General features: G+C 35.8%; 1 protein-coding gene across 1 annotated transcript in view; it reads right to left on the bottom strand.

Annotated features, from left to right (window-relative positions):
• LOC141827053 (structural maintenance of chromosomes protein 3) overlaps window positions 1-24,754 on the bottom strand; it is a 35,505-nt gene that overhangs the window by 5,033 nt on the left and 5,718 nt on the right. Inside the window, exons 10-26 of the mRNA XM_074714334.1 lie at window positions 23,749-23,924; window positions 22,695-22,940; window positions 22,437-22,558; window positions 22,197-22,341; window positions 19,420-19,592; window positions 19,194-19,337; window positions 17,336-17,532; window positions 10,535-10,719; window positions 8,644-8,731; window positions 8,431-8,580; window positions 5,916-6,067; window positions 5,601-5,792; window positions 5,280-5,463; window positions 5,133-5,203; window positions 4,917-5,068; window positions 1,900-2,068; window positions 1,667-1,813 (exon numbers count right to left, since the gene is read on the bottom strand). Coding sequence (XP_074570435.1) covers window positions 1,667-1,813; window positions 1,900-2,068; window positions 4,917-5,068; window positions 5,133-5,203; window positions 5,280-5,463; window positions 5,601-5,792; window positions 5,916-6,067; window positions 8,431-8,580; window positions 8,644-8,731; window positions 10,535-10,719; window positions 17,336-17,532; window positions 19,194-19,337; window positions 19,420-19,592; window positions 22,197-22,341; window positions 22,437-22,558; window positions 22,695-22,940; window positions 23,749-23,924 — 2,693 coding nt within the window. The remainder of the gene's footprint in view (window positions 1-1,666; window positions 1,814-1,899; window positions 2,069-4,916; window positions 5,069-5,132; window positions 5,204-5,279; window positions 5,464-5,600; window positions 5,793-5,915; window positions 6,068-8,430; window positions 8,581-8,643; window positions 8,732-10,534; window positions 10,720-17,335; window positions 17,533-19,193; window positions 19,338-19,419; window positions 19,593-22,196; window positions 22,342-22,436; window positions 22,559-22,694; window positions 22,941-23,748; window positions 23,925-24,754) is intronic.

The raw sequence follows: 24,754 nt of genomic DNA, 5'->3' as shown, positions 1-24,754 counted from the left end.
TATTTTTCATTGTTATTCATCCTGCTCAACTTTCGAATGATCGAGTACCAACCAAAGCAGCAAGGGAGCATCCTTCGCCCTGAGGTTTGATTAAAAGAGGTTCTGAGGGTAGTTCCTAGTGTATTTTTGAAGATCTGTAGTTTTGTATGATGTGTTTTCTTTTATTTTAGTCGCTAGTAGTGCAAGGCCTTATGATTAAAATTAAAAGTTGAATTTTGTTTATAGTTTCTTTTAATAGCTTTGCTAGTGTTATATTGTATCAAACATGTACTTTATAATATTATGAAACAATTCAGTAAGTGAAAAAGATATTTTAAAATACATTTTTGCCCAAGTTTCTTTACAAAAGATGCACGCATCAAAATAATCTAAATCATCTCTTGGTTGGGATCATTCCTACATTTCAAAGTGATTACTAATCACGGATTGAAATTTCGAGCCGTATCGCGCGATACGGGCGAAATTTTTCATTCCGCCGACCGGCACCGGCACAGCATCGGCACCGTGATTCCGGTCAGGAGACACCTCCAGAGGTGTCGCCCGGGCATGGAGACGCCATCGGAGGCGCCGCCCGAGCCCGGCGACGCCATCGAAGGCACCGCCTGGGCCCGACGATGCCTCCGTGTGCGCGGCCCGTGCGCGACGGCATAGCACTCGCGATCGCGATTTTGGAGTTTTTGGTTTTTTAACTTAGGATTTAATTGAGATTTTAATAATCAACTCCTAACTATAATTGGGGACACTTTAAATAGGCTTTATTAAAATCTATAAAATTATCTTATCATTTTTAAAACAATATTTTATTTTTTATTTTTAAATATTTAGATTAAATTTTTTGATTTTAATTAATATATTTTATATTTTAAAAATATCGAAACTATACCGGTACGGTACGATACGGTACCAAAACTGTATCGTTCTGGTCCAGGACTGAAACCTCGGCACGACTCGATATTTTAAACCTTGTTACCAATAATGGAAGACACTCGGTAATTTTACAATATAGCCTGAATCATTTTGGATGTGGTAATGTGGCATTCTTATGCTACATTCATGGATATACTTTCTCATTAGCATGAGCCAAACACATTCTAGAGATTGCTTACAAAATGATTTAACTAAAATTGGAGTAGGGATACCTTAAGAGGTTAATTCTTACTAGGGAAGTCATTTCTTTCTTACTCAGCTATCAACTTATACTGTAAGTTACAATCCTAAGAAGAATCAAAAGAAATTACATATAAACATCTTAACATAACCACACAAATGATTTTTTTTTTTTTAAATAAACATGATGAGAATGGTTCCCTTGCATCACATAAGAAAAGATTCAATCAGTTGTGCAGAGACTTGTGTAATAAAAACATTTTCTATATCAAACCTGATTGATGAAGTATGGAACAGCTAGTACCACAAATATATACCCTAGAAACAAGAAACTATAGAGCAAATGAAAACTCCTAGGAGATAGATTTTCCTAACGCTAAAAGATTCAATCAGTGGTGCAGAGACTTGTGTAATAAAAACAATTTCTATATCAAACCTGATTGATGAAGTATGGAACAGCTAGTACCACAAATATATACCCTAGAAACAAGAAACTATAGAGCAAATGAAACTCGTAGGAGATAGATTTTCCTAACACAAAGAATAAACAACGATTAACCTTTTTTTTCATCATAACCAAGTATCCATGGCCACCTTGCACCAGCTCAGAAAAAACTTCTCTAAAATGTCTTGCTACACCTTTGAATGTCCTCTCTATTGATTCATCCTTTCGCTGATCCAGCACTGCAATTAGCTCCCGAATTTTCTGCAAATATCAAGAATGATAAATATTCAAATGCTGGTTAAACGAAAATCAATTCTACACAGTACGCATACTCAAAGACAAAATACCTGATCACCAGCATCAAGTTCAGCTCGTCTATTCTGTAATTGTTCACGCTGCTCTGTGAAGTTTATGTACTGGTCAAGTGCCTTCTTGTTGACATGGCTAAGCTGCTTTAATTGTTCATTACACGCATGAAGCAATTTCTGCAATTCTTTGATGTTTTTCCTCTTATATCTAAAACAAGTAGGGAAAAGTATGATAACATGGAGCGACTACAACAAACTATTCAGTTGTAGCCAGTCACAGAAGAGCATGAATGAATTAACAAAACAAACATGGGAACCTAATAGTAGATCACCTAATTAAAACTACACTTACGGATAAAGATGTTAAATGACAAATGTAACAATCTGATTAGAGTACAGAAAATAGAATGCATGAACCCAGTGGAGTTTGGCATTATTCCGCATAAACCTCCAAATCAAAAATGGTTAGTGCAGTCAACCTACTATATGCTAAACTTGTAATCAATGTTGGCGTCATTAGGAGTAATCAGTTACATGTGTAGAGAGCATAGTCTCACACTGGTAGTTTTAGTAGAGAGCATAGTCCTGTAATGAAATAAGAGTTCAACTTTAATATTAAAAAATATAAAATTTCAACTCTCCCAACTTGAGATGAAAACAGGTGTTCTTCTACGGCTACTTTACATTCTCCAATATCTTTAGCAGGAGGCCAAAAATTGGCTTTGCCTCACCTGATACCACTATCATCAGAAAAAAAACTAATCTTCCATCCCTATTCTCTTCACAACCATCTGAAACCCTAATCTTGAACCTGCTCTAACCACGACCTCATCAAACAATAAAACCTCCTTGCCTACTTCCACCTCACTGGATCCTATTGTGCTCAACTCCTCATATGCAACCTCAACACCATACCAACAAACAATGTTCCAATTCATTAAGCTACTCTTTGTCAAAGACTGTTATTCACCACCGTGTTGCTGCCAACCACAGATACTGCTAGATGGGCAACGTAGTAAGGTGCACCCAACCACTATCCTACAATCGACACCTTGGGAGCTTCCTACTTCCATGAGGCAACACCCACTGCATCATAGTTGACTTTGCTTCCTCTCCAACTAGCATCATAGATTCCCTCATCCATTGTGTTTATCTTCCAATGTCAACATGATCATGGCATTATATCTCCTATTTCCTCCTCAACCAATGGCGCAATCAGAAGTCAAGGTCCAAATTTTGAGGATGAGAAATATTTTCACAATCTTCAAATTTTTCCCTCTACTTTTCAATATTCAAATTTCAACGATCATTTTTTTCTGTTTCTTTCTTTTAACTCATTTATGTGCATGATTTAAGATGAGATTAATTATAGCAAGTCATTTTTGACATCACTCATCTCAGACTAGATGTCAAATTTTATAGTCTACTAGCATGCCTCTCATTCGAGCAAAATTGTTGAAAATTCAATCACCTCCCTGTATCTTATTCAATGTTTGTAGCACTTTTCTTTTTTGGTTGTCACATTAAAAGATAGATTAGTTTTGTACTTTTTTCTCTCAACTAGACATTAGTTTTTTTGTAAGCCCTTCTCTGGCATTTACGTCTCACAGAATAATATTGCCATTTACTCAATCAATTATCTATGTTAACCCATCATCTCAAAAGATGATGGAAACCTAATCTATCCATTTCATTCTACAGCATCTATAGGGTAAGGTTGAACCAGGACAAATCCTTGATCAGCATAAACCTACTTAGTTAAAGTTCCAGCCTATAGTTGGCAACATGCAAAAGAGACTGATTTATGTTCACAAATGCAACAGAGTAGCACTCTTGGTCATGTCCCCTCTCAACAACGAGATGGATGATACTAGAGAAATCCTAATCCACATGTCAGACTCGAAAGTTCATCGATGGTTCTAAGACGACTTCCTGTGTTGAATGTCCTGGCAGACCAAGATAATAGTGTCATTCTGGCTCATACAAAGTAGTGCGGGTCAACATGGTCCCATTAAGTAAGCTTTGAGACCACTTTTTGGACCTTAAAGTAGCCTAATAGTCCTTGATACAAAGGGTAAGGCTTCTTGAACTCGCACAAGACTTTTTCTTTTTGAGTTCTCAGAGCAATCTTTTGCCACCCTTGCTAGAACATCAAGTCCTCCCACCAAGACACATCTCAGCACAGGTTTTAGAGTTCAAAAGATTCTTGAACTCACCACCTTGAAACAAGTAGGCTATCCTCCCCCAAATCTAATTTTTCACCGAATCACTAAGGCACACCAGTTGACACCGAATCACGAACCCAACACGTCATCACTATCACAAGTCATCTCATCCTCATAAACATCAGAATTTAAGGTATTTTTTGTTTGAGTGGAACTCAAAAAAGAAGATGGTTATCACCAACTTTATCCTTAGAAGATATCTCTTATAAAAGACTACCTGGAACCATAGTCCAATTGTCAATTCTTTGAAGATCAATATAATGCATCAAACTTCTTAACCATTGCAGCACAAGTATCATGTATTCATCATTAAGTGTCTTAGTTTTATCTGTTTTATTATGAAACATTTCTAGTTTATGTATAAAGCAAGACGTGAAGAGTATATATGCTCCCACTTGAGGGAGAATTTTAGAGTATTAAGAGTCATAGGTTATATGTATTGTGTTTAATCCTGAATTGGATGTTTGTTATAGAATAATATGTTGAATCATATATAATATAATATGATATATATCATGTAAGATTATCTTTTAATAATCACATAATCACAAAAAACAATATTCCATCCCACTAAACTAGCATAAAGAAATCATATGAATAGTATGCATGTATGATTGTAATAATTAATTGTCATGCTCCTCAAGTCATGGACTAAAGTTGCAAATTTGGAATTGGAGGATTTATGTCGGTTGTCTAAGCTATAATATTCCAGTTAAAGCAATAGAAGTTGCAACACATCACTTACAGCTTAAAATAACTATTCATGTTGTTTTATTTTTGGTAGGACTTAATATAGGTAGGACAAATTGCATATATTGGGAAAGGTCTTACGTGTCAAAGGCATCAGATGGCAATGAACCTAAATCCCGGATTTTCTTCATGAAATCCTCTTGTTTTGACAGAAGGATATTCCTTTTGCTCAAAAGTTGTTCCAACTCCTTAGCTTCATCTTGAAGTGTGCGCTCATATTTTTCCTCAAGCATCTGACAAACAAGTATAGTATAGCAAAAGTCACACATACACCACATAAAGACACGCATGTCTAACCTTTCGGTTTTCTTTTGAAGTTTTAATCTCCAACATCTTCTGTGTGAGATTATCGATATTTTTCAAAACACCTGAAGGCAATTTCTTCAGTTGTAAAAAACTCAAAAATCAAAACAAATGGAGCCAAATAACAACTTCAATTCATACCTTCAAGTTGCTTGTACAGTTTGTCAATAGAAACTTCTGAGTTCTTTAGTTCCAGCCTCTTCAATTCAGCTTCCTTAGGCAAAGTGTCAGAATCTGCGGATAAAATTATGCCCTCCAACTCTTGCAATCTTCTTACAAGGTTTGTTGACAAATTTGTTTCCAATTCCTCCTTTCGGGTCTCAATCTAGACAACACGACTAATGAGATGATATAAACAAGTCAAAAAAAAAAGTGGATTTGTTGACAAATTTATTTCCAACTCCTCCTTCAGTTTCTCAAAAGGGGAAAATCAGTGGATAACATTGGAAGATTTCGTCAAACCTCTATTCTGTTATTTTTACAAGCCAGTAGCCTCTCTTTCAATTCTGTTATTTCAGGGTTTAATCTTGAAAGAAGATCTCTTTCTTCTGGTGTTAGTTGATCAATGAGCTCAGTGCCCATTTCAGCTTGTTTCATTGAAATACTAGCTCGAATCTGAACAATTTGGTTATGGGCATTTGCAAGTAATTTTTCCTGAAAAAAAATGCAATGTACTATCAGGTCCACATAAGTCTGGGATACATCAGAAAACATGTCAATGAGAAGAGAATGGAAAAAAAAAAACAAAAACAAAAGAAAGAAGACTAGAACAGAAACCTTCTTTTCAACAGCTTTACAGATTGACTGCTTCTGCTTAGTAGCATTAGCAATGTCACTTTGTAGTTGCTTCAGCTCTGACTTGACATGACCATGGTGAGCATTTATTTTCTGTTGTTCACTAACCAACTTGGTAATTTCCTGGTCAATCTGTGTGGAAAGTCAATAGAAAACATTCGCTCCAACCATAACCCAATAATTATACTTCTAATTACACAATGGCATGCTGACATATAGGACCTGATAACTTCTGGACAAAAGTAATAGATGTTTTTTGAACATGTTATGGACCTAATATGTGATTACTTCTGATATCAGGGGGCTACTTGCAATATTTTTGTTGATTAACAATATGCATAGAGAGAAGTACCTAGGTTAATAACTAAATTATTCCATACTAACATTGTATCAGAGTTCAACCGAGTCATCCTCCCTCCATGCAATCTCGATCGAGGAGCCTTCATGTGATCAACTACCAAGCTTTAAGTCACCTTTCTCTGCAGTCAAGCATAGAAGCATCAAAGCTTATCCTTGCCGTGATTGATATCAACACTAGATGAGGTTCAGAGCGAGTACAGATTGTCCCTCGTTGGAGGACTTCTTACATCTACTGAAAGCCACTCTCCATCTTAAGCGCCAAGGCCTTCCGCTGCTTCTATCACTTGACTTGATTTCTCAATTGTAGATAATTTCAGAACCACGATTTCTTGGTTAAACTCTGCCTCAACTGTTGTTGACCTCATGCTCATTGGGAGTCACCTCATTCTCTCAACCTATTCTTGTCACTCAACAGTCAACCTTTGCTTCTCATTAGCATCTCTCTTCCTCTGTGTTAAAAGGCTCTGATTCCCACCAAAAGCATACCTCTTGCGCCACAATTATTTTTTTGCTTACTCAATTGTGAGGAAACACGAGGTTTCACAAGTCCAACGTTCTCCAGGTCAGTCGTATTGTAACTAAGTTATTGTATATTAACCAGAAATAAATTGAAAAAAAATTGTTATATTTGACTTGTTTAGTGAATCTTCTAGTGCTCCCTCACATTTGATTCCTCAATTACCTTCTTGATGCCCCTACCATTGTTTTTCAAATCCTGCGGTTCCATAACAATTACCATAGAGAAATTATATGGGAAGAACCAAGGTCCAAAATCTTGAGGCATGCCAAAGTTTCAGATTTTATCTAGAACGGTAATGTTTTGGTACCGTGTCAATGTTTTGACGTATGGTGCTACTGGAGAATTGGAGGGGAAGAAGGAAATGAAAAAGAAGAAAAAGAGAACACAACTATATACCAAACTTCAGAATTGGCTATCTACTCTACAGTTGATGCTTTCTACTCTAACAATACTTGATAGTGTTCCTCTCCCTTGAAGAAGTCTATAATGAGATGTAAATTGGCTTACTGTTAGATTCTCTCCTAATGGCACTATAGACTGGTTCAAAGTACACCTTGTGGCTAAGCGTATATTCAGATTTTTCCAGTGTAAACTACATTGACACATTTTCTCCAATGACCGCGATCACTTTGGTTCACTAATCTTACTAAGAAGGTTTATATAGAGCAACCTCAAGGGTTTCTTACTAAGGAGGCCAGCCTATGTGCAAGGTAAAGTTGTATGGGTTGTAACAATCTGTGTCCTTACTTTGGAAAGTTTAGCACTACTCTTCTTTAATATGGCATGACCAAGAGCACAATGAATCAAGTAATTAAAAGAGTACATCTACAAATATTTTCAAACTAAATATTTAAGCAACCTAAAACACTTGCTCAATCAGAGGAGATAATTGCATATCTTAAAATAAATATTTACTTGATATATTTGAGAAAGTTAGCATGTAATGACACTCTTAATGGATCCAAATGCCACATCAATAACAAGACAATATGAGCCACTGAGGAAAGTACAAACAAATGGTAGAAAAACTAAACCATCTTACTGCTATAAGACATGTCATCTCATTTGTACTCAGTGAGATCACTTAGCTTCTAGAGATCCTATGTTAAGATGTTTAGGAAAGCTACATTGAGAATTTTATAGTACCTTAAGAATGCTCTGAGAAAAAGTTTTCAGGATCAAGGTTATTGTGAAATATAGTGATGTTAATTGGGATGCTTCACCTACAAATAGATGCTCTGATACTGCATTTTTAAGAGGTAACTAGATTTCCTAAAAGAGTAAGAAGAGGAGTCAAGCGTGGAAACAGATATAGGGGTCCTAGCAACGTGTGAATTTATCAGGATCAAAGTAAAACACTTAATTAATGACCAAGTTGGTAGATGTTCTTATAAAGCCAACGAAGTCCCAGTGTGCAACTAAACTTTATCATACACATAGCCTTTAGTCAGTGCCATAAGAACAAAGCACATTGAGATAGTCACTTCTTCAAAGAGAAACTACAATCCAATAAAAATATCACTTCATTTGTCAACTTTAACCATCAGTTAGTATAAAATAGTTAAACTTATTTCATGCCCAAGTATGAAAAGGACAAGAAAAAATATTTCAGGATATCTTTTAGTTTTTTTCCAATTTCATCCAGCTCTAAAGTTTTAGAGTGAATAGACATCTTGTTCTGCCGAACTGTGTCAACAAATTTTAGCTTTGAACGTCTGAAATCATAGAATCCTCCAGTCATACCACCTTTCTTGTTTACTTGGTCACCTGATAGAGAGCTAGCTTGAGGATCATATTAATGATAGATTGGATGCACATTTTGAGTCATACCTTCTAATGTGATGCAATCAAGACTATTATTTCGAGCAACATTTGTAGCCACATCCAAATCGCGACATATTACAGTCCTTCCAAATACCTGATTAACATTTCTTGACAATTAAAGAATGAGATAGGCAGAGATTATGAATAGACTTCTCAGAATTCGTGTGAAAAGGTATTCATGAACATCAGAAGTTGACATGTGAGCAATGGCACAAAAATGCATGGAAACTAAAATTTATAGCATAGGTAACATAACGTTACAGCAGAGTCAGTAGACACACAGTGCCAAGCATAGCTTGTCACCGTGTGAAATACATGATTCCATGAAAGCAAGTATTTAGCATGCACCAACAAACAAAGGGATCATAACTTGGAATTAAGGAGAAATGCAACAAACAGGAGTAACTATGCATGTTTAACTCTTCCAAGAAACAGCAAACATGGAGAAATTATTAATATCAAAGTCAAATAAGATCTAGATGGTATCAAGTGTTAAACAACCAATACCAAGTAAATCAACTAATAAAAAGAAGAATAGATGTAAAGCACATTATAGCAAACTATGTGGGCATTCGACTTGGTAGGTGTAAAAGTGATCGTTCAGACTAAAACAGGATTTAGCATGAGATAAATCCATGTGTCGATGACCTCATGTACGAGTAAAATATAATAATATCAAGAGGAAAAAAATTGCACTATTATTATGCCAATAGAACAATGGAGTGGGGAACCCTTTCACAGACTTCATAGTCTGATCTTTTAAGATTCATGCTCGATGGACTCTGCTGAAAATAGTAGATGTGAAACAATAAAAAAAATGTATTTGGACTTTGTACCAACCAATTTAATTGGCCTGGTTTATTTTATAAGCGACCTATTTTATTTGCATCATAACCTGTGAATTTCTTGCACGGTTCTTATGCATTACTTGGACTCAAGTACTAGCATCTGACACAGGTGTGAACCCAAGTGTTGGACATGGTTATTTCAGAACAAAATTTTACACAAGATCAATAGGGATAGTGTTTCCACACAAGATGTAGGTCTCTGAACATCAGATAAGTACGAAGACGAGTACAAAAGGTATAGATGAAGAGTTCAAATGTGAGAAAGAATAATTTAATTGTTGTAAACTACATATTGGAGAAGAGATTCAAATAAGTCAACAACATCTCTATAAGATTAACAAGTTTTTAACATGTAGAGCACCCTTTGACTTTCTTTCTCTAAAAATTCATTATTAGTGTATGATTAATCATAAAGACCAAGATTAAGAATAAATACTCAAAATGACATACACCATCAATCAATGAAACAAATAATAATAAAAAAAACTAGATATAGTCAGGAATTTGCCAATTTCATGTAAAAGTTTCTGGACATATTATAATAACCTGTGCACCTAGATCTGCAATCTTAATGAACTGTCCCAGTGACAATCTAGTGACAGGAGATTTATTTGGAGAGCAAAAACTATTATTGATGGAATGAATAAAACATAGAGATAAGTTTATAAATTTATTGTAGGTATATTATTCCAGAATCCTCATACCTGTTCTAAATTTGGACTCTTTTCTGACATCTCAATGTCAGAAAAATTGACTATAGAATTTAATATATTTTGATGAATTTTTTCAGTAAAATTGAATATAATTTTTATCAATTTGGATTGATTTGAAAATTCTTTAAACTGATCAACTGAATCTTGCCCAGCCCCTATTCAGTGGTCAAAGACAAAATGTCTATGCACAAGATTTAAATCCATTGACATCAGGCAACTTCAGTCACCATGGACTTCTTAGTATATCAAAAATGTATGCAGAAAAAAAAACTATATGTGAGCCAATCTGTACTATGTTGCCATTTATCTAAAAAAGATACCAGTCAAAATACATACCTGTTCGACAGCAGAAGCACAATCAGATCGGATTTTCAATTTTTTCAATAGTGGTACAACATCAGAACTTTGTGGATAGGTTATATGTGGAACCTTCACCCTGTTTAGTGGTATAAAAGTTATTCTTCCACCTTTCTCTGCAGTTAGATATCTTATAATCCTTGTTGATATGTCATCCACATATTCTCAACAAATGAACAAAATAACTTCAATATTTAATGGCAAAACATCAAAAACAACTATTCACTCATTAAATCTCAATTCAAAGTATTATTTCTTATCCAATATGAATACAAGCTGTTATATATTGAATTTTATTCCCTTAGCTTTATATAGGAGTTTTATGGACCTATTCTATTTGAAGATTTATTCTAATAAATATAACCAATACTCCCAACACTCCCCCTCAAGTTGGAGCATAGATATTAATCATGCCCAACTTGTTACAAAGATAATCAACTCGGATCTCATTCAAAGCTTTTGTGAAGATGTCCCCCAATTGTTCTCCAGTTTTTACATATCCTGTAGTAATCAAGCCTTGTTGAATTTTCTCACGAACAAAATGACAATCAATTTCAATGTGCTTAGTTCGCTCATGGAACACGGGATTCGATGCAATGTGAATAGCAGCTTGATTATCACACCATAGTTTTGCTGGTATTGAAATTTTGAGTCCTACTTCAGTTAACAATTGATATATCCACATTATTTCACACACAGACTGTGTCATAGCCCTGTATTCTGATTCTGCACTGGATCGTGACACAACCTTTTGCTTTTTACTCTTCCATGATACTAAATTTCCTCCAACAAAGATACAATAACCTGAGGTAGACCTCCTATCCATTTTGGAACCTGCCCAATCTGCATCTGAAAAACATTCAATATGAGTGTGCCCATGATTTTTATATACAATACCTCGTCCGGGTGCACCCTTCAAATAACACAAAATTTGTTCTAATGCTGCCCAATGATGAACCGTTGGAGATGACATATACTGACTAACAACACTAACCGAATATGCAATATCTGGACGAGTCAAGGTAAGATAATTCAACTTTCCAACCAACCTTCGATATCTCTCTGGATATTCAAATAATTCTCCATCTGCTGTAAGATCCACGTTCTGAGTCATTGGAGTACTACAAGGTTTTGCCCCTAACTTTCCCGTCTCAGTTAATAAGTCAAGAACATATTTCCTCTGAGATAGGAATATACCATTTTTACTCCTCATTACTTCAACACCTAAGAAATACTTTAGCACCCCTAAATCTTTTGTATGAAATTGAGTGAGAATGAAAGATTTGAGAGATGAAATTCCTGTAGTATCACTACCAGTAATCACAATATCATCCACATACACAACTAACAGAATAATACCAGCTCCTGACTGCTTGTAGAACACAGAATGATCAGACTTGCTTTTCTTCATACCAAACTTTTCAATAACCTGACTAAATTTTCCAAACCAAGCACGAGGACTTTGTTTCAAACCATACAAAGTCTTTCGAAGACGACAAACTCGCCCCTTCTCCCCCTGAGCAACGAAACCAGGAGGTTGCTCCATATACACCTCCTCTTGAAGATTACCATGAAGAAAAGCATTCTTGATATCAAGTTGATGTAAAGGCCAATGATGAGTAGCAGCAAGAGAAATAAATAACCGAACAGATGTCAACTTTGCAACAGGAGAAAAAGTATCAGAATAATCCACACCATATGTTTGAGCATAACCCTTAGCAACAAGACGAGCTTTTAGTCTGGCAACTGACCCATCTGGATTGACTTTAACATTAAATATCCATTTGCATCCAATAGCTTGTTTTCCTGGAGGTAGATCAACCAAGTCCCAAGTATCATTATCATCCAAGGCTTTCATTTCCTCTATCATTGCATTTCGCCAACCGTGATGAGATAAGGCCTCACGGACAGTTTTAGGAACAGAAATAGAGTCAAGTGAAGCAATAAAAGAACAGGAAGAGGACGACAAGCCATTATTAGAAACAAACGAAGAAATAGGATAAGTACACTGGCGTTTACCTTTTCGTAATGCAATAGGAAGATCATCATTCGGAATTGGATCTGATGACGAAGTAGTAGGTGCAGGACATGAATCAGGAGGTCGACGCCTAGAGTATATTTCAATAATAGGAGGTTTGACAAGAGTTGGTTCTGAGACAGGTGTAGAGGATGTAACAGAATATACCAATAAATCATCATCTTCCTTTTGAGAAGTCGGGATATATGAGGATGAGAAATAAGGTGTGTCTTCCATGAAAGTAACATCGATTGAAACAAGATATTTATTAATACTAGGACAATAGCACCTATAACCCTTTTGAAGACGAGAATAACCAAGGAAAATACATTTCAAAGATTTGGGATCTAATTTAGTAACTTGTGGACGGACATCCCGAACAAAACAAGTGCTACCAAATATCCTAGGGTTAACAGGAAACAATGACTTGTTAGGAAACAAAATTTTGTAAGGAATCTCACCATGAAGAACAGAGGATGGCATACGGTTAATAAGAAAACATGCAGTAGAAACCGCGTCTGCCCAAAAAGACTTGGGAACATTCATTTGAAATAAAAGAGCTCGTGCTGTTTCAAGAAGATGTCTATTCTTACGTTCAGCCACACCATTCTGGGATGGAGTATCAACACAAGAGGTTTCATGAAGTATACCATTCTGACTCATATAAGATTGAAATAGACTGGATGTATATTCTTTGGCATTGTCACTTCGTAAAGTACGGATGGACATATTGAACTGAGTTTTGATTTCAGCACAAAAAGCAGAAAATAGAGAAAATAACTCAGAACGATTTTTCATTAAGTATAACCAAGTTACACGAGAATAATCATCCACAAAAGTGACAAAATACCTAAAACCAGGTTTAGACAGAATAGGACAAGGACCCCAAATATCAGAATGAACTAACTCAAAAGGACTAATAGCACGTTTATTTATCCTTGGACTTGAACTAAGACGGTGATGCTTTGCAAACTGACATGACTCACAATTTAATGAAGATATGCTACTATATTGTGGACAGAGTTTCTTGAGCAATAGAAGAGATGGATGTCCTAACCTACAATGAGCCTCAAAAGGAGAATTTTCACCTGAACAAACGAGAGATCTTGGGGTAGGTGAATCAAGAATGTAGAGACCTCCATTTTCATGTCCTTTACCAATAGTCTTCTTCGTCAAAAGATCCTGAACTAAACAATGATCGGGAAAGAATGAGATGCAACAATTAAGATTGCGAGTTAATTGACTAACAGAGAGCAAATTAAAGGATAAATTAGGTAAATGTAAGACAGAAGACAAGGAAAGCAAAGGAGTGGGATTGACAGTGCCAGACCCACGAACGCAAGATGAAGACCCATCAGCTAAGGTAACAATAGGAGTGTTGGATTTGTGCGTGAAAGTAGAAAAGAGACTAGGATTACCTGTCATATGATCCGTGGCACCAGAATCAATGACCCACTTAGAGGATGAGGAAACAAGGCATGTATTGTGGTTACCTGAATCAGCAATAGTAGTGATAGAGGAAGATGAAAACTTAAGTGAATCCTGATATTGAGAGAACTTGGCAAATTCTTCTGCAGAGACAAGCACCAATTTATCAGAGGTATCATTAGTGGATGTAATACGAGCCCGATGTTTTTGCTGATTTTTGTACTGAAGCTTTCTGCACTCAAATTTTGTATGACCCGGCTTGCGACAATAGTTACATATAATACCACTAGAATTTGATGTCCGAGTTTCAGAAGCTTGCGAGTCTCCTTCTTTATTTCTATCCATCATGATAGAAGGTTTATTTTCAACCATAAGATTTTATTCACAAGAGACATCAAATAACTCTGATCTCTAATGAAGGAAATGTAACACCTGTATTTTCCACACTTAAGGTTTTAAATATGATAAATTTTATATTGACTTAGTTCGTGATAAAAGGGGGGTTTTAAAGGGAATGAGAAGATTCGCCTCGTAAAGACGAATTAAACAAAATTGGTTTAGGTCAAATCAGAAACCGTTTGGTTAGTGAACCAAACGAACCAAGATTGAACCAAACTGAACCAAGTTGGTTTGATTCATACTGGAAGAGGTTTTGATAAAATAAAAATAGGTAAAAAGATTCGTCTTGCAAAGACGAATCCGACAAGACCAGTTTTGATCAATTCGGAGGGCGTTTGATGGTCGAACCAAGCGAACCAAAATTGAATCCGGTTCGCTACAGTAAGGGATTAGGTTTTAATTAGGTTTATTCCAAATAAAAAGGAACTGAATTTTAATTATAGGCAAGATTAGGTCTTGGAATTACTTAAGTCCGAGGCGGGATTTTCCGAAAATTAGTTTAGAATATCTCGAAAATTAGTTTAGAAATATTCTATGATTTTTTTTTTCTGGAGAATTTTAAAATATTTTTCTAGAATTTTTGGATTAGCGAAAGTAGCAAATCTTATCCGTTAGATTTTATTAGATTTGTTTTAATAAAATCTTATAAAAAAAAAAGATTTATTTCTAAATAAATCTGGATAAGATAAGATTGTTAGAATCTTTCTAATAAAATCTTATTAGAAGATTTATTTCTAAATAAATCTGGATAAGATAAGTTTATTAGATTTTATTAAATTTTTTTTCTAACTAAATCTGAATAAGAAAAATTATTAGAATCTTTCTTAAATTTCTAAGATGGCTAAGCTATAAAAGGGAGGAAAGGGGAGAGGCAAAAACAATTTGATCTCAATGGATCTCTCCTCCCCAGAGCCGGCGGCACCACGGAATCTCTCCGTCTTTTGTTGCCGCCAACCCCATCTCCTCCTCTTCGTGCCTAGGGCCGGCGGCGTGGTTTTGTTGCATGGAAGCAGTTCGATCAGTTGTGAAGGCAAGGCGATGGCGGCAGGTTGCATGCGGCGATCGAATTAAAGCCATCAAGCCAACACGTTGAAGGGAGTCTGCATGCAACACTCGAAGCCATCAATCCTTTGCATGCAACGGATTTTTGCATGGATGATTTGCTTCCGTGGCAAGGTTCTTCCATTGCAATTTTGCATGCAACGGATTTTGTATGGAAGCTTTGCTTCTGTTCTTCCATGGCAAGGTGCATGCAACGTTTTGCTTCCATGGCATGTTGCATGGAAGAAGCAATTTACAATTGCATGGAAGAAATTGATGGTGGCGCATGCATTTGGATAAAGCACGTTGCTTGCATGCATGCTTGGAAAAGACACGTTGCTTGCATGCATGTTGTGAAAGAAATTTCCAATTGCATTTACACTTTGCATGTGGTGTCTAGATTAAAAAGAGGATAAAAGAAGGGAGCTTTTTCTCGCATGCCATCGGATTGAAGAGAAGAATCTTGGTGGAATCATCTCGAAGGATCGTTGCTCACACAACGTTCGAGAAGAGGAGAGGTTATACAGTTGAAGATCAAGGGGTCATCCACTCCTTCAAAGACAATCCCACGAGAAAGGTCGCACAGAGAAGGCGCTAGAGCACTTCGGAGAAGTTCTTCGATTTCATTAACCCTAGCGTCGAAAACCTAGTGAGTAGAGAAGATAAGGTAAGTACCTCTCACCTGCAGTATAAGTAGCTCCGTTCGTATGCATAAATTCATAGTTTTAGTTATTCGAAAATTTATGTATGTATGTGGAGATTGTTTCTCTTACAGAATGTTTATGAAAATAATTTACCTTGCCTCAGTAATTATGGACTCAGTTCGTCCATGGGTGGGCTCCTAGATCGCCCCTAGGCCCTAGATCGCCTAGTATATGCAAGGTTAAAGAGAAAAGAATGATTAAAGAAAGTATTTTACTTTTATGTGGCATGTGCTTGGACTCAGATCGTCCATGGGTGGGCTCCTAGATCGCCCCTAGGCTCAGATCGCCTAGTAGTACCCTAATGGGTTCGGGATTAGCTACCTCGGATCTATTTAGGGATGCGCGCATAGTTAGCACAATGCCGGGCCCACAGAAGGATGATTATTATTTTCACTTACTATATGTATAAGTTTTCAAAAGTTCATTACTAACTTGAAGTGAAAGTAGTTTTTAAGATCATGTTTAGTTCAGTTATGATTTTAGTCCATGTGCTTGTTATGATGCGTATGCCATGATATTTATCTAGCTTATATGTTTCAGTAGCAATAAATGATAAGCATGAAGATATTTCCTTTCATATTTTTCAAAAGCATGATTTTAAAATATGCATCGTTTTGTGAGTAGGATGGTACTTACTAAGCTTTATGCTTATAGTTTTATTTCCCTTGTACTGCAGATAAGGGCAAAGAAAAATTTGAGTAGCGGAGGCGGCAGAGACGATGCGAAGTGTGTGCTGTGGTGGAACTTAGAATAAAGAGCCTCGGGAACTTGCATCATTAAGAATGTTAAAGACTAGTTTTTTTTTTCAGTTATTTATTTTCCGCACGTTCGAATGTTAACTATTATGGTAGTTCTATGCATTATATTATCCATTTGGGAGCATGTGTTTACTCAATCATCACATAGAAAGAAATTTTAAATTAATAGTAGATTTTAGCAAGTATAAGTAACGGATCGCCTTGAGGTAAGAAGGGCGGTCGTTACAGTGTGGAACCAAAGAGGGGGCGGCGGCGTCGAACCAAATGCGCGAAAGAGGAGGCGACGCGATGCTCAGGCAAGGAGGAGCAGGGGACGGTGTCGCTAGGATTTCTCTTCCTTTCTGAAGATCGATGCTCCTTGTGCTTGCGAAGACGACGACAAGTTCGGTTCGCCGAACCAAACACGTTCGATAAAAACACCGCCTCCGCGAACCCTCAGGCGACGAGCAAGAGCGAGCAAAGGCGAAGAGATCTGCAGTCGTGACCTGGAAGGAAGGCAACTCCGCGTGGTTGGAAGAGCAACCGATGGGAGCGCCGATGGGAGCGGCGACGGGCGCGAGCGGCAGCGGCAGAATCACGATCGCGAGCGAGCGCGAGAAGAAAGAAAAATAATCGGCGCCGACACTAACCCTAATTAATTAGGGCTCTGATACCATGTTAACCAAAGTAATCTAGAAATCATATTCACATTAAGAGATACAGACCCCTATTTATATAGGAGTTTTATAGACATATTCTATAAGATTTATTCTAATAAATATAACTAATATTAACCAACAAAGGTAAATCAAGTTTGTATGTGGATAGATCAATTCAGTCGTGTTTGGTTGGGATAGAAGAGGGATGTTTACCCCAGATGATGGATAGAGAGGGATGGAAAATTATCCATGGAGGAAAAGAAAAGGAAAATTTGAGGAAAAAAGAGGGAACTGGTGGAGAAGAAAGGGAAAGTGGAAGAACTCGTGGACCGCAAGCTTCCAAGCAGACTACGAGCTTGCAAGGAGGTCACAAGCTAGTGATGGTTTAGCCGCGAGCTCACAAGCGCATTGTTGGGCTCATGGCAAATAATGCAGCCGACGAGAGGAAAGGAATTTTTCATTAATGGATTAGGAATCCATTCTTCCCTAATTTACATCAAGTAAACGAAAGCTATATATATACACACTTTAACTAACTTTTCTTCGATGTTCAAGATTGGTTCATTACGTGGTTTTCTACAACTTAGCTCTAAAGCCGTCTTTTAGTATATTGCATGTTACAATTAGCACTGAAAACCTTCTTTTAATATATTGTTAATGCAATGAAACTAATATTAAACAATGAAATAGGTTAGTCTCTTGAACTATTTATACGAAACTAAACATAATGGTTGCACTATAATGTGAAAACTCAAAGTAAAATAACACTTAAATCCAAAAAAAATCCTAAAGAAATATTATAAATGGTTTCAAAATGCTAAAATGAATGTTCTTTTATCTGCGCAGCTGGCCACCATAGAGGTGTGGTAGTGTGGGTCGACCACTAGCCACCCGCATAGATATGGTAGTGTGAGTCAACCGCGGTTAATGTATATTTTACATGTGATGGTATATTGTTATATATCACCAATAGTGCTATTATGTGACTCTAGGAATTTATTTCTTAGTAAAATTCTTTTGTTGTCAAGTAAATAAAAAAATGGGTGATTAGTTAATAAGTGATACTGAGACTAAAACTAGATAATATATCTTCAAGTGAAACTCTAAGGTTAAAACAAAGTGTATAACACAATTGAACTCTTAAATTTTTAATCAAGATTACTATATATGCACAATTTTCATATTTACCCATTTAGCAATTTGTGTTTGTTTCTCTTAGCTTCTAGTTTTACAAGGATATATTTTGCAGTTCTAGTTGTTTTCAGTTACTGTATAGAGCTGTGCAGAGATTGTCTCAGATGTGCAGAAACAAATTTTTTGTTTTTTATGTTTTACCTATCATTCATCTGGTTTACCATTTTATTATCGTACAACTTGTTTCTATTCATTTGTTGAATGGAATAGACTATTTAGCACTTTCCTTTCTTAATTGGAAAAGATATAAAATGCATATTTTGGCTATTGAATATGTGTTTATCTGATGTTATTTATTCTTATCATGGTTGTGAATATTTTCTATCCTATTCTTATTAAGTGGGGGTACCTCTTGATACGTGGAAGAACACCCCATGACATCTAGCAGTAGTTTCCATCAACATGCAGCAATAATTAACAAGTAAAGAAGTTAAATGTAAATCTACTCAATATTAATTAAATCTCAATTCAAATTTCAACAGGTGATCTCTGAGTTTACTCACACCGGGTGTAGCATGGTCAAGGCTCTTCTGTGCCTTTATAAGTTCAGATTTAAGTTTATCGATTTCGGCTGAGAGATTTGCTTCTTCACTCCACAAGGATCTGAAGGAAAAAAAAACAAAAAGAAACGCATGAAGATACAAACCATGGTAGCAAATAATTATATATAACAAGGAATTCATACTTCCTCAAATCTTGCAACTCATCTCTCTGTTTACACAAATGATCAGAATCATCTTGTAAGTTGGTTATCAGTAGTTCTTGCTTTTCAGATTCAACTTTACGTTTCTTGATATATGTTTCTAACTTTCTTTCCTCCTCCTTAAGTTGTTCTATTTCATCCTGAAGTCTTTTCTCCTGTAAAGAATGGCAGCATATGAAAGTATTGCAAAAAAAAATTATATCAAAAATTGTTCAGAACTTAACTTCCCGTGTGGATAAAAAGATATATAATGAAAATGTAAAACATTATTGGGAATCTTCAGATCAATTCGTACTTTCTGCCTATGTGAATACAATTCAGTAGCAAATATCAGTATATATTGGCATGTGATTATGTATAAGCAAGGACTTGTCTTCATGGAGAAGGGGAGACCAGAGGAAAACAAGCAAGGAGGTGAAAAAGCAGGCCAAAGATGAGAGTAACGACACAAATAGAAGACCAAGTAAATTAGATTCTTCAATAAGAAAATACACTTAAGGAAACGGAGAAAGCATTCCAATGAAAAGAGAGGGCAAAAAGGTAAGAGAGACGAGATGAAATCCAGCAGTTGGTATGGTCATTGATGGACAGTAAAAGGTGTACCATCCAAGATTACAACATGCACATTAATTCTCAGTAACTTAAATTATCATATTGTAAGAAAAGCAATCAACAAACTATCAGAACTTCATTTGCTAAGCTCAAGACTCATTCAAATAATCATCACCCTTAATTGAAGTGTTTGTCATAGCATTATTTTAGAAAGTCTCCTCTGTTGATGCAAAAAACGTGATTACGCTCACGCCAAATGCCTCTCATGGCCGGCCCCACAGCTTAATGAAGGGAGGTAAATCAGGAACTGAGCGGCCCCCGGGTGGGAGGACTTTTTGCTGCGGTTGCCACAACTAAAACCCTTACCCAATGATGCAAGTCTGCCACCCAGTTACCAACTCAGCTACATCCTTGGGGCATAGAAAGTCTCCTCTGTGATCACACATGTGGTGTACTAAGGACAGCATCTCTCATCCTATAATATGTAATAATGTTATCTAAGTATTTGCATGTTGAATAGGTGGGATGCATATGTAGTATGCAAGCCATGTGCAAGTTGAATGTGTGGACAGAAATAGATGTGTCCAGATCCATCTAAAAATAGTTTTATAAAAAATTGTCATCCTCATTCTGTAGTCCAAATATGAAAGGATGCTGTATATGCAGTTATATATTGGATATATGGGCCACCTTGAAGGATGCAAGCCAACATGCGGGTTGAATATGAATTTGATTACTGGGATAACTCCAAAATGGAATTGATTGAGCCAAATCCGGCCAATAAAATGGTTTCATCAAAAAGAATTGATCAAGTCAAAACCAACCAATTACGATGGTTTGATCAAAAAAATCAAACCCTAATGTAATAAAGAAAAGGATGATTCAGTGATAACTTAAAGAGTAGAATGATGTTATTTTGAAATAAATGTATGCTAAGAAGCAACACTAGTTATCATTTTGTGTAAACAATCTATAATTTCTAAGTGTTAATGTTTATAGTTGTAAACAATAAACGCTTCATAATTTATATACATTTTGTTGTTTAGTATGTAATTTGAGATATAAGTATAAGTCACTATACTGATGAATTTGTAATACTATGTGCTATGATGTAAGCATTTCTTCTCTTGATAGATTGCTTGGGTTTTAATTTGAAATAGGTATGATAAATGTAAAATCCTCTTTTATACAGATTGTTAGGTTTGCTTACTTGATATACCATATGGTAGATATAAACTTGAATATTTTATCATACCATACAATTGTTGTGTATAAAGGGCAATCGGGTGTACGAAGTTCCCGTCAATGCGGAATTCCGGAGAAGGATCAATTGCACACAACCTTATCCTGCATTGCAAGAAATTGTTTCCGCGACTAGAACCCATGACCATTAATTCACATGGCAACAACTTTACTATTGCGCCAAAGCTCCCCTTCGAATAAGATATATCATAACAACAACAACAACAACCAAGCCTTATCTTACTAGGTAGGGTCAGCTATATGGATCCTTCTATGCTATTAGGCTCTATCCCCTACTAAATCATCATCTATATTTAAATAAATTTTATCTTATTTTATTGTTGTTAACCAAGTCTTTTTTGTTCCTCTTCCTCATTTGATGGCCGTATTTGTCTTACTTTCACATCGCTTTAATCGTCTAAATATATGTATGTATCATCTTAAACGTATTTCTCGGAGTTTTCCCTCAATAAATGTAACTCCAACTTTCTCTCTAATACTTTTATTTCTTATTTTATCCATCCTTGTATGACCACACATCCATCTTTAACATCCTCATCTCTGCAACTCTTATATTCTGTTCATGTGCTCGAGTCATAACCCAACATTCAACACCATATAACATAGCAAGTCTAACCGCCGTTTTATAGAACTTCACTTTAAGTTTTAGAGGTACTTTACAATCACATAAAATATTCGATGCTCTCCTCCATTTCAACCATCCTGCTTGTATTCTATGTTTCATACAAGCAAAAAATATTCTAGGTTTCATACAAGTGGCATCTTTACAAAACTAATTTTTTCCATCATTTTATGCAAGACAACGTAAATTAGTGGATAAATGAGAGCTATTAAAACAAGAATGTAGCTCTAATGGAGAGGATACTTCCGAATGAAAAAAAGAATCAGTATGAATTAAATTACATTCATGATTGAGTATGAATTAAACTACTTTCATGATTCACCTGTGAAACATTTGATGAAAGCACACGATCAAGATCATCAATTTCTCTCTGAAGCCACTTATCACGAGCAGCTTTATTAGCAAACTGTGTAGCCCGTCCTTGTTTCTGATACAAAATACTCAACTGCTTCTCACGCTCCATTATACTACTCTCCAACAAAATGACAAAATTGTTTACTAAAAGGACATCAAGATATCAATCCAGAGCCATAACAGCAAGTATTTCTTAACTACAACATACCCTTTAGTAATCTCCTCCTCTTCGGCCACTTTTGACTGGTGTAAGGGCTTGATTGTATTCAGTTCATCTCGAGACTCCTGAATCTCCTTCCGTAGACTCTCCAACTGTCTTGCAGCTTCTTCCTATAGTCATAATTAAAAAGACACCAAGAACACTTGATTATATGATTAAAACTGAACAAATGATGGGAAAAACAATCAACACAACAAATTTGAAAATTTTGTGTTTTTTGTAATAAAAAGTCAACTGAAAACAAACCTTTGAACGAATGTCGCTAGCAAGCCTCTCTTCTACATCCCTTAGATCAAGTTCAATTTGTGTGTGCATCTTTAAAGCTTCGGTTCGCTTCTTCTCTATCTCTTCTTTCTCTTTGTTGAAACTTTGCAATTCTTTTGTCAAAATCTTGGATTGTTTCTCCAATAATTTAAGGTTCTCATGAGCTTCTAGCACACGATTGTGCATATTAGTTGACTTCTCAGAGACTTTGTTTCTTGATTCCTCAATCTAAGGAAGGAAGACAAAAAAATTCTCAATGCTCAACAACACAAACTGAAGAAGCAATAATGAATTACAAATAAGCAGTGAAGTTAACAAAAGATGAAAATAAATGTTGTTTTTTGTGGAAAAGCCTTGAACAATTGTCATTTAGTGGGCAGACTCAATCTAAAGATATCGTGTACTTTTTTTAGCAAGTCTGTTAAATAAAAAGGAATTGAGTTTATTTTTGTGTATTGTGCTTGTGTAACACAAAACTGACATGAATAATATGCTGTTTAGTAACAACAAAAACAAAGTGACTTGAACAATAACAAAAACTCATTGGTACACAACGAGTTGTGCCATGGGTATCATGATCAAGCTACTTAGAACCAAGATAACACTTTCATACATACAAGTACTAAGTGGATAAAATGTAGAATATAAGGAGAGAAATGAAAAGGCGGAAGCATGAACATGACAATAAAAAGTGCACACATGATGACAATGATGATTCCTAGCATCATTATTTCATCAATCATGATATGTTTAAAGATATCAATTTGACAAGTCCACAAAACTATATGATCATTTTACTCAGAAAAGGTGTGTTAGGCAAAAGAATAGCAATTAATTTTCACAAGAATAATCAATGACTCGTGCATGTTACTTAAATAACAAATCATGTTTTCTTTTCTTAAGAATTCCTATCACCCAGCAATCTAGGTAAATGATTATAGCTAATTGGCAAAGTCCTAAAGGAGAAATAACAAGCTGAATCTGACAGTTGAAAGGTAATCTACAATGAAAAAATGTTAGCTTAAATAAAACGAACCTCACCCAGCTTCTGCCTGACACCACTAAGTTCTTTATCATAAATAGTATATTCTAGTGATCTTCGTTGCTTATCAAACTGCTGATATTTTTTAAGCTCTTCCTTTTCTTCATCAAGTTCTCTTAATCTCTCCTCCAAATACTGAACAACTTGATCAATTTGTTTCCTCTTGTTGCCTGCCAGAAAGCATTAGAAAAGAGTGTCAAGCATAGCTAACCTATAATAAGAGAAGATTCTGATCACCAACGCCCAATTTGGTTAGGCCATTTTCACTTAGGTTCAACTTTTCATTCTCCTGAGCAAAGAAAAACTTTCGAAAACACATTTACCCCTCTGAAATGAGATCCTAAAGTATGCAAAAATGTACAAGTGAAACATATAAAGAACAGACAGCAACGGAGCGAGACCAATTTTTAAGTGGGTGTAGTAGAAATATATTAATAATGGCCATATCGAACATGGCACAAATTGGGACATATCACCATCATCGTCGCTAGTCGGCTAGGCAATTACATTGGCGTGTGTAATCCCATAAAGTTCAAGTCATTTAGTCCTCTATATGTGTCATTCTACAGATCTTAAGATGGATCGTTTGTTTTTTCTGAGTGTCATTAGGTGGATCTCAAGATGGATCTATCCTCTCTCCACTCGAGTCATTTTGTGGATCTCAATCCAAAGTTGTCCTCTCTCTACGTGTGTTTTATTGATATATTAGTTTAATATATTTATCATAAGATAGTACTTACAGCATATTCAAACTTCCTTGAGGGTGATCATTAAGGAATTATATGAGAACATATAAAGGGTAAGGGGGTATGTCTAGCATCCCCTATTTATCAACAGTATATAAAGGTAGAGAGGACTAGCTAAGGAGGAGGAAATAAATTTTCCCTCAACAAACTACAAACCTTAATGGGTGGATTCTTCTATTTCACTTTATATTTCTCTTTCCAAAAGAAAATAGAATTAAAATAATTGTATATAAGAAAACAAATTTTGAAAAGAT

This window comes from Curcuma longa, chromosome 4, assembly GCF_044706935.1.
Source record: "Curcuma longa cultivar G26 ecotype Majalengka, Jawa Barat chromosome 4, ITB_CL_G26_1.1, whole genome shotgun sequence".
Classification (NCBI taxonomy): Eukaryota; Viridiplantae; Streptophyta; class Magnoliopsida; order Zingiberales; family Zingiberaceae; genus Curcuma; species Curcuma longa.
Note: the sequence above shows the minus strand (reverse complement) of the source record. Positions and strands in the feature narration are given on the sequence as shown.